Source organism: Hirundo rustica, chromosome 15 (genome assembly GCF_015227805.2).
Source record: "Hirundo rustica isolate bHirRus1 chromosome 15, bHirRus1.pri.v3, whole genome shotgun sequence".
In the NCBI taxonomy this organism is placed as follows: Eukaryota; Metazoa; Chordata; class Aves; order Passeriformes; family Hirundinidae; genus Hirundo; species Hirundo rustica.
The window spans coordinates 13,440,543-13,450,804 of record NC_053464.1 but is presented as its reverse complement, the minus strand read 5'-3'; the positions used below and the strand labels follow the sequence as shown (position 1 = coordinate 13,450,804).

Below are 10,262 nucleotides of genomic sequence, written 5' to 3'. Positions count from 1 at the left end.
TCATATCTCCTCTGTTCGCTGGTGATCGAATGCTTCAGCATTCTAGTAACAGGAGAAGGTACTTTCCACAAGAAGTGTATGGCTGAAGTTCTACCCACCAAGTGGCCCAAGGCTGGTCTTTTAGCTTGAGAAATTACTCTTTCTTTTCCTGACTGAATTCCAGAGAAAGAAATGGCACCCTCCTTGTCCTTACACCAGGCTGCAGTTTCCAGCATGGAAACTACTGGTTCCCTGGGAAGGTTTACATTGCATGTGCAATGAAGACCAACATTCCCAGGCTTCATTTTATCCTTGTTTGCACAGGAGAGATAACCAGAGATGCTGCAGCCTGGACGATTTCACATGACTACAATTGGAACACATTTAAACCACAAAATAACCAGTGCCAGCAGTGTGGTGCCTGATGGTGGCCCAGTAAGTCTGGGACAGGTACACACACCCTGTCACAAAGCCATGACATCCAGCCACACCATTCTGGTCTTCCCCTTCCCTGTTACCGAGTGGTTTGTTATATAATCTAAACTGCACACATAAAGATCTATAAAACATAGAGACACAAATACGCTCCTTGCCTTTTTATTTTGCTAAAGTTTTGAAAAATGCCTTGGGATCTTCAAAACCAATAGCCCATGAAAGACAGAGTACTTGATTCCTGTTTGATAGCAGCAGGGTGAGGAATTTTTTTTGCAGCTCCGATCAGTTTGATTAAACAAGCATTTTGTTGCAGCCATCATACAGTGCTCATTAAAAAATACTCTACATTTGTGTAGCATTTATCATCCAAGAATCTCATCATGTTTTACAAAATGTAATTAATTAAACTTTACAACTCCCCCTGGAGAGGGATAAGGAAAATGGAGAGTTGCTTTAATCCATCACTGAACTGCAGCAGGCGCTGGGTTAGAGGAAAGCAGCTTTTCAACAGCACACAGCAGCACTGGATCAAGAAGAGAACACCTCCAGGCACAGTCACCCAGGGAATATATCACACACCTTGTGTTTGCCTGAACTGTGCACTTCCACTAAAGGTCAAATGCCAATTCTTGCAGAGAAGAGGGGGATTTTTCACCCCCATCCCGCTCCCCAGGTTTGTGTCTGAGGCACCTGGCAGCACAATGCCTTCCACTGGATTCCCCAGCAGTTCTAAAGCCCAGGGGGAACCATGACCCTGCCCAGAACCCAGGAGGCAGAAGATATAAAGCCACACAGCCACAAATTGCATCTCACAGTCCTGGAATGTTGTGCAAGCTGGTGCTTAAAGTGGAGGGAGGGTAAAGTCCCTTTAATCCCTTGCTTACTTCCCTCTCCCATCCGTAAATCCACACCTGTTAAAGGTCACCCTGAAATGAAATGCATTTAAATGCTTCCTGATGCTGCTTGGCTCCCCTGTGCTGGTCCCTGTGATCCCTCCCAGTCCACACTGCGTAGCAGAGGGAAGGGGGGTGCCCACGTGCCCTGCTTGAATGTCAGAGTCTCATGGCTGAAATCCCACTCTTAGCTGATCTTTAGGAAGGAATCTCCCTCTCACCCCGCCTTTAGGAGCACATAGGATAACATGGCAAGCCTGGTTAGACAGATCTGTTATGCCATTTTCACTACCTAGGAAAAAGCTAGAATTTGATCTGCGGCAAGTTAGGGAGAGAATGCGAAGGATCGCTTTGGTAAGAAAGTGTGACAACAAAAGCACAGGGATATGTGCCAGGAGAGAATGATGCAAACAAACACATGAGGGGATAGATGGAGCAGCACTAACTTATTTACCACTGATCAACACAGCCACAAGTCCAATGGCAATTGCATGTATGGATTAGAGAAGGAGCCTCCATCTAACCCTCCAGATATGCAACTACCACACTGGAAGGCCTGGGCTACACGAGGTGAGACACGACTGGCTGGAGAGGGCTGAGCTGGGGCTCTCCCACTGCAGCCCTACAAACCTTCTGACTCCTTTGTGTCTTCCAAGAAGATGCTCAGCTCACCCACTGGTGCTACAAGCCTGAGATCTCACTGGCTCCGTTGCTCTTCTTGGCTCCAGCCTTGTGTCTCCTTGCTGTCACAGGTGAAGTGACTGCAGCTTTCAGGAAGAGAAAGTCTGGGATATAAACCCTTCCAGTTCTCAGTGGGAAGATGTGCTGGATTGAAACTGGCCATGGTCTCAGATCCGCAGGAAACAACATCAACAGGTGCCACAGGGCTTTGGAGGCAATAATGTCCCAAAGACACCAGTGTCTTTGGTCTGAGTAAGGCTCAATGACAGCTTCTCCCAAGAAACAAGGTAGGAGAGAGAGAACAGCCATCGGCTACTTCAGCTGGGAAGGTCAGAGAGACAATTTCCACATTTATTTTCATCAGACATAAATGTGGGAAGAGAGGAGAAGTACAAGGATTGTGCTGGAGGAACTGAGAGTGGATTCAAAGATGGTAACAAGGTGATTTATTTTAAGCCTCTGTCACATCATTTAATTAGTGTCCATATTCTCCCCTGATAATATGAGGCCCATTTGTCCATCCCTCCTGTTGGGCCACTCACACTTAGCCAAACAGACACGTGGATAAGATGGAATTTATCACACCAATCTTCCCCCACAAATGAAGGCAGATCACCCTGCCCTTCTGGACTGATACCACCATGCCATTCCCAGTGGGTACATGACTTTCCGCTTCATAGCATGAAGAAACTGGGTTTTACTGGTCCCTGGTTTTATTTTCATGTTTGTCTCTAGGAAGCAGCCTCAAATACAGCTGTTGCTGCAGCAGATTTATCTCTGTGAAAATTCCTGCTTTGGTTTTGCAAGTGTTTTAATTAACGTACATGATTTTAGTACACTTTACTACTGATAGCACGTAATTATCTCCCCACAGGTATATATTTAGCTAACCACCAGGCTGATCAAAGGCTTATAAAATAAGGTACTTTTGCAACTGACACCAGATACAAGCAAAGGCCAGCAAGACGGGACCAAAGGAATTCCCCCTCCCCACTCCTAAACCCAGGGCTCAAATTTCACCACTTGAAAAGATCATCATAACATTAACGTACACATTTTATCAGAGGAGCATAAAGATGCATCAACACTCAAGCGCTGTGAAGGAGAAAAGAACTATGTACATGCTAAACTATTAATCATTGGTAAGTGATCTCCTCTGCAAAGTGTTTTGAGGTTGATGAAGGAAAATGGCTCTCTAATAACACAGAGCAAGCAATCTGCTTGCAATCACAGGTTCTTTCTCTCAACTGCTTTTGCCATGTCAATCCCTAGGTATTATTATCTCTGCAAGGCAATTCACCATTTTCCTCAGGAAGTCTGGCCATGGAAGAGATTTCAAACTCCACACCCTTTTCTTATCCTATTCAACACTGGAGTCTGGTTTTCACTGCAAGCACAATTTTAGATGAACGATGCTGAGACCTCAGCAGCTGCTCTGCTCTCACCACACCAGACTGTTCATACAATTAAAAAATAACTGACTGGATGAAGCAACCTGGGGCCATAACTTTTCTCCAAATTACTGGCTGATAGAATGTGCATCTCTCTGTTGAGCTTCTGCAAGAGCTGGTAGCCCGTGATTTCTCTTTCTCCTTGATGGCTGCAGCTCCTTAACCTGTGCTGGTGGGAATTCATCAGATTGAAATGAGTGCTTTGGAGCCAAGAGGATCCTGTGCCAAACCACATGTTTCAGAACCGTATCTGGTCCACAAACCACTGAAGGTTTGATCCTTTATTAAAAGCACTGGGTGCTTTGTCATCAGTTTCAGTGGGCACCGGATCATTTAGGTAAATCCTCGTTTCTTGACCTTCTTGAAGGCCACTCTGTGCTACCTCCCACACCTGCAGACACTGTGTCTGTATATTCCTACAGGAACACTGACCACACAGATGAGACCCTGAGTCTTCAAAAGGTGGCACACGGAACAGGAAAAATGATCCCAGCCTCTGAGGGAGGCTGTTCTGCTTTTTACTTCTCCTTTTCAGGAACTCAGATGAAGTGTGATTTAACTTTTTGGGCCACAGCGGAATCTTTGAACTAAAAGCTGCAATATTATGTGTTACCCTTGTTAGTGGAGAAAGGAAATCTCTTTTTTACCCATTGACGTCTTTTGCAAAATATTCTGTGTTTTTTGAATTTATTTCTATTTCTACTTCTATTATTTCTATGCCATTATTTACAAACTTCACAGCATTTTCTAGAGAGGTTTTCACTAAGATGAAAACCTCAGGGCAACACTCCATTAGGCTTTTATTTTTAGAGGTTGGACTAAGCCTTCATGAAATTGGTAGGTTTAACTGCATTCCTTTATTTAGGGTAGCTGAAGGAGACATTAAGTCTATTGCCACCCACAATACAAGATTGCTCAAGAACCTGAAGGCTCTGGGAGGACAGTTTGGAGTAGGATATGAAAAGAAAAGAAGGTTATGTGTGGCTGCTATGATTCGGGTGGAGGAAGAGACAGAAAGACAGAGCATGGAAACAGAGTACGGAAACTTCAAAGAGCCTGAACAATCATTGATATAAGACCTGAACAGAAAACAAGGATTTGGGATCACATTGCTGCCTGGAACAGGTCTGGAGATCTAAGCAAGGCAACTGGCTCCCAGTGTGTGAGTTTTTCTGTGGTCAGGAAAGCAGGGCTGCGAGAATTCTTGCAAGCAAACAAACACATGAGAAGCACCTTTCTTTGTCACATGTCCTCCCATCTGGATCAACCAAAAAGGCCCTGAGTTTTGGCCAGCAGCAGAGGTCAAAAGCAGGAAATGTGCAGCAAAACCTCCTGCACATCTGTACCATTCCACTCCTCCTGCTGGGTCAGGTTAAGGTGGCATAAAGAGAACAGCCCTGCTCCTCTCACCCTGCCAGCATGGGCAGCTCAGGCCAAGGCTTGAGTCACTGCTGCCTCTTACTGCATTGGAGATGGATCCTCATTAAGGATTTTCACTCTTACCCTAACAATCCAAATTTCCCCAGATCTTGCTATAAGCAGTTTGAGCAGCTTTATGTGCTCCTCTACTCTGCAGGAACTCCTTAAAACGAGGCCCCCGCCACTGGCTTTCTTCCTGTAGGTGAATTAATCTGCCTTGCATGAGTAATCCTATTTAAAACAATAGGTTGCCTTGCAAGAATGCGGGGAGTAAGCTTGGAGCACGATTTTCTGCAAGTACGGTAAAAAGGGCACAGAGTAGTTCATCAGGGGACACTTCAGCCATAAAATGACAGTTACCGGTAAAGTCCAATAATAAAATAAAGGATAATTTAATAAGAGGATTTTAAACTCATTGAGCAGGGTCTAAATTTGGAACCCCTTCTTCAGGTGATCAGACACACTATACTTTCCTAATCTTACTTTCTGTTAATAAGGGGGGGGATAAAAATCAGGCAGCAATGTATTCCTTCTGATTTTCTTTTTTTTTTGGTTGTTGTTGTTATGTTATGCTATATTATTCTATAGAAGTACTTAATGTAAATAAATTAATTTTGGTAAAATAGAAGGTGAGGCTAGACACGGAAACCAGCCTCTGATGTGTGACACAGTTCCATATATCTTCAGACAGCACAAGTCCCTCGCCTCATTTAATACCAGGTAACACAGCCCTGCAGACTCCAAGAATCCTGCAGTGGCAGGAGGAAGGAGTATGGAACAAGACTCTGCCAGCTAAGAGAAGTAAAAGCTGCAGAGATTAGTGTTTATGTAGGAGCCCTGTGGGCTCCTTTCAGCGTCCTTAATTTAGTTTTTATCTCTGATCCGCTCTACCAGTCCTCTGTGGGTTGGAGATTTCATATCCAGGAATCCCGGGGTGCTGTTTGACCCGTCAGCAGCAGCGGGGGAACGGCTGCTCCCTGTTTACCGCTGCAGCACTTCGCTATTCAGCTTCAGCACAATAAACAACAACAAACCCTGACACTTGCTATGAACCTGCACGAGAGGATTTGAAGCCTCTAGAGGTCACTACACGGGGAGCATCAGGCGCTGCCTGCGAGTGACACCTGCTGGAGTCACACCTGGTGCCACCACCCAGGGCTGCAGGTGTGCTCAGGGTGGTCCCGAATCCCCCAGAAAGGCTCTGGGGGAAAGGGAATAAATCTGGGTGGCCCTTTCTCGTTCTACTCTGAGCAGGTGCAGTCTGATCTCAAGTTCCGGATGCAGTTTTGGGCACCGCAATACGAGATAGAAAGCAATTAAAAGGAGGGCTACGAAGATGGGGCAAGAAGCAAAATAAGGAGTGGTTGAGGTCACTTGGTTTGTTCTGCTGGGGGATATTGAGGGGAGATTCATCGGGGGCTGCAGCTCCTCCCAAGGGGCAGCACAGGGGCAGCTCCAATCTCTGCTCCCTGGGAGCAGGGAGAACTCAAGGGAATGGCAGGAATTTCAGGGAGAATATCAGTAGAAGGTTCTTTGCCCAGACAGTAGTGGGGCACTAAACAGGCTCCCCAAAAAATGGTCACAGCCCCATGGCTGCCAGAGCTCCAGGAGTGTTTGGTCAATGCTCTGTCCAAACAGGCTGTTCTGTGCAGGGCCAGGAGTTCGACTCTGATCCTTGTGGGTCCCTTCCAGCTCGGGATAGATTGCAATTCCTGATTCAGAAAGGTAAAATTAATATTTTATCTGCACAATAACTGCTCCACCGCCCTGGTTATGTGTGTTTATTTACACCGTATACCCCAGCCCAGCCTCTTCTTTTGCCTTTGACACACTTCCAGAGGAGCTGGAGTAGAACACAGCGTATTCCCACAGGGAAAAATCCTCGGGGGGCACTGAAAAGGGACATCTTAAAGTACAATAAGTGACAATTTCAATGTATGGTGCAGTATACACTGTCTGTGAGCACACATTTACTGTGTTAGAGCTGCAACTTAAGAACACACTGGAAAAGGTTCATTTGTGGGACATCGGCAAGATTGCTGATGGAGACGTGTGAAGATGCTGATGACAACTTGTGAATTTGTCTATATTTTCTCACAATCTGAAGCACTGCAAGGAGGGCACCTGACACCCTGTAACGTGGGACGGTGTGAGGCGCTGCCCTGGGGGATTGAAGGACATGCTCAGGAGTTGTTTATCATCCCCTGAGGAAAGACGCAGCTGGTGAAGGGACATGCTGAACTGGAAATGAAGGGAAAATCCCGCAGGTGCCCCAGCCCTCTGCCAGGTTGTCAGTGCCTGTGGCACCTGGGGAGTGTGTGCAGCCCCCTCTGGGGAATTGTACCTCAGAGAGGAGACCACAGAATCATGGAATATTAAGGGATTGTGAGGACCTTAAAGATCATCTAGTTCCAACCCTCTGCTATGGGTAGGGACACCTTCCACAAGATCACGTTTCTCCGATCCCTGTCCAACCTAGCCTTGGACACTTCCAGGGATGGGCAGCCACAGCTTTTCTGGACAACCTGTGCCAGGGCTTTTCCATCCTCACAGAGAGGGATTTTTTCCTGTATTTCTAATCAAAATTTTCCCCACTTCCAATTAGCACCCATTACTCCTTGTCCTGTCCCTAGGACAGGCTGGAGGGGCTCAAGGCGACACCGGGACCGCCACGGTCCCTCCTGAGGGGGCCGCGACACACCCAACATGGCGCCGTGACACACCCAACATGGCGCCGGCCCCGCCCAGCCCGCCGCCCGCGTTCCCGCCCTTCCCTCCTCCCATGAGCCCCCGCGTACCCGTCCCTTCCGGGCACATCAAGATGGCGCAGCCGCCGGGTGAGTGCGGGGGGATCAAGGTGACCGCGGTGCCCCCATCCCTCCTTCAGCCCCGCGCTGACCGGGCTCTTTCCCTCTCCCTGCCGCAGTTCTCCTCAAGGACATGAAGCTGATGGACGTGAAGCTGGGCCAGCTGGGCAGCTGGCTGGCCATGAGGGACTTCACTCCCCGCGGCATCCTGGGGGCCATGCGAAGAGGTGAGGGGGCTGCGGCGGAGGCCCGGAGGGTGCGAGTTCCTGATTCCTTCTCCTGACGGAACCAGGGGAAGAAACACACAAGAATCCCTCGCTGCCAGAGTGGATGTTGCCTGCGGGAGGGGGTGTCTGGCAGCGCAAGGGGCTGTTCAATGGCAAGTTTTGCCTTCCAGAGCTGTTTCTCCTGTAACATCTCGTTTTTCCATCTGTAAATTTATTTCTCGTGTGGGCTTTATACACCGGATGTTTGTTCTCAGCATTCCTTCTTGTATAAAGGGGAAATGGGGTGGCCTTAATCCTGAACCTGTTGGCTGAAAATCTTGGGGTCTTTACAACATCCCGTGTAAACAAAAAATAATTAAAAGGCAGTTGATCCCTACAGATGGTAAAAGAGGAAACAGAGCTCTTATGGATCACTTGGGACCAATGTCATTTGCTGTAGGTACAAATGTCATTCAGGTAGATTTAAACACAAAATGTCAAATGCAAGTGTCTGCCTTTGATAATACATGTCTGCATATATATAATGTATGGAAGAGTTAGATAATTCCAAAGCAGCTTGAGCTTATGAAAGTCACAATAATATTTAGGAAAAGAATTTTTCCCCCTTTTTTTTTTTAAGGCTTAAGGCTATTTCCTTGGGATCACCTTGCTCAACTAACACCCAGGTTAGCCTCCTCTCAGACTTCCTTCTGAGACCTTCAGATGTTCTCAGTAGAACCAGTTTCCTGAAGTTCTGTGAATCCAGGCTGCTTCTTTCTCTCACACAGGATAACACCTGCTCTGAAAAATTTTCCTCCTCCACAGGTTATGACAGATACTACAACAAATACATCAACGTGAGGAAGGGGGGCCTCGGGGGTATCTCCATGCTGCTGGCTGGGTATATTGTCCTCAGCTACGCGTGGAGCTACAGTCACGTCAGTAAGTAAAAACCACGGCTGAGTGGGTGCAGGGCAGCTTGGAAAGTTGCCTGGGGAATAAAAACAATTATCTGCTGCTGCTTTTAGAAATAAAATGAAAGATTGTTGGCGAACAAACTTCTTTTAGCCATAGTAAACTTGAATGGTTGCTGAGTACTTTCTTGGCAATGAAGGAAGTTTGGACCTTTGTGCCTGTCTGACCTGACAGCACTTAGCAAATACATGCTCAGGGGTTTTTCAGAGTGCTTTCTTGCCTGTAATTTCAGGTGTGGTGGGGTATTTTTTCTCGTGAGTTCAGCAGTTAACTCGCTGTGCTTTGCTGCAGAGCACGACCGCAGGAGGAAGTACCACTGAGACACCATCAGGAGGTGAAGGTGCAGCTCCTGGCACAGCTGCCCTGAGAGAAGACATCAGAACTATGGATATTAAATCTGTACTCTTGTGACCAATAATAAAGTGCATACACTTTACATTTGCTGAGGTGACACTCTCCTAATTGAGCTGTTAATTGTACTATGCAAATAAATTTGTCTTCTGAGAGTTTCAACCCTCAGGGTGAGTTCAAAGGGAAAGCAACTGCTCCTTGGGTTGTATTATGAACTGGGCGAACTGTTGGCAACTGATTCCTGATCTGTTTGATAAAAATTGGATTGCTTTTTCCTGGCCATTATGGACAGGATGGACAAGGGGCTGAGAGGATGTGTTTTGATTAGAAAGAAGTTTTCCATCATTGCAGAGCACTGTCTGACATGAGACGAATCTGCACCTCTCCTGTCACTGCCTCAGATAACCCAAAATTTCCATCAAAACTCTACCTCCTTTCACTGCCAAAGCTGGGAGGTCATTCTGAGTGGCAGTAAGCTTCAGACTTTTAATCCATCAAAATAAGGAAAACTTTCCTTCTTGACTTAAATGCAGTTTAAAGGAGCATCTGTGGGTATGGCCCCAGCTCTGAGCTTCCTCCTGCCCCACAGTCACAGCAGCACCTGGAGCTGGGCACTGCTGCCCACCTGAACCATCCTTGTCTGAACAGCAGGGGAGAGTGAAAACCCCTTCTTGAGGGCCGTGAACAATCTCCCAAGAGCTTGGGTGGTTACAGGAAGGCTTTCAGTGTTGGAAAGCTGGTACTGAAGCCCAAAAACGCAGTGATCAGACTCTGGAGTGTTTTAGTCCCCTTTCCACGTGCCCAGCTACATAACAGATCACGCTACATAACAGATCACACAGCTCAGGGGGGCACAGAGTGTTATCAAAGTGTCTGATGGTCTGTGACTTCAGACTTGAAACTTCCACAGTGAAATAATTGCAGTCATTGACACCAATACAGGCTCTGGTCACTTCTCTTAATCCAGCCACATTTACCTTCTTCTTAAAGAAAATAAATTCACAGCCAGCTTTTGCCATCAGTACATCTCAATAAAATCAAAGTATAAAGGCAGGCAGCAAACAG

At 46.8% G+C, this 10,262-nt stretch overlaps 1 protein-coding gene across 1 annotated transcript; it reads left to right on the top strand.

Annotated features, from left to right (window-relative positions):
- Positions 1-7,645: 7,645 nt before the first annotated feature.
- ATP5MF (ATP synthase membrane subunit f) lies at positions 7,646-9,282 on the top strand. Its single transcript, XM_040078777.2, has 4 exons — positions 7,646-7,695; positions 7,785-7,892; positions 8,697-8,813; positions 9,138-9,282. Exons 1-4 carry the CDS (start codon positions 7,680-7,682, stop codon positions 9,164-9,166), a joined length of 270 nt encoding a protein of 89 aa, XP_039934711.2. The 5' UTR covers positions 7,646-7,679; the 3' UTR covers positions 9,167-9,282.
- Positions 9,283-10,262: the final 980 nt, after the last annotated feature.

Excerpts from the sequence above, each read along its gene's own strand:
- ATP5MF (XM_040078777.2), top strand. Across the intron at positions 7,893-8,696 it reads CCTGGGGGCCATGCGAAGAG|GTTATGACAGATACTACAAC; the intron begins GTGAGGGGGCTG and ends CCTCCTCCACAG. Across the intron at positions 8,814-9,137 it reads GTGGAGCTACAGTCACGTCA|AGCACGACCGCAGGAGGAAG; the intron begins GTAAGTAAAAAC and ends GCTTTGCTGCAG.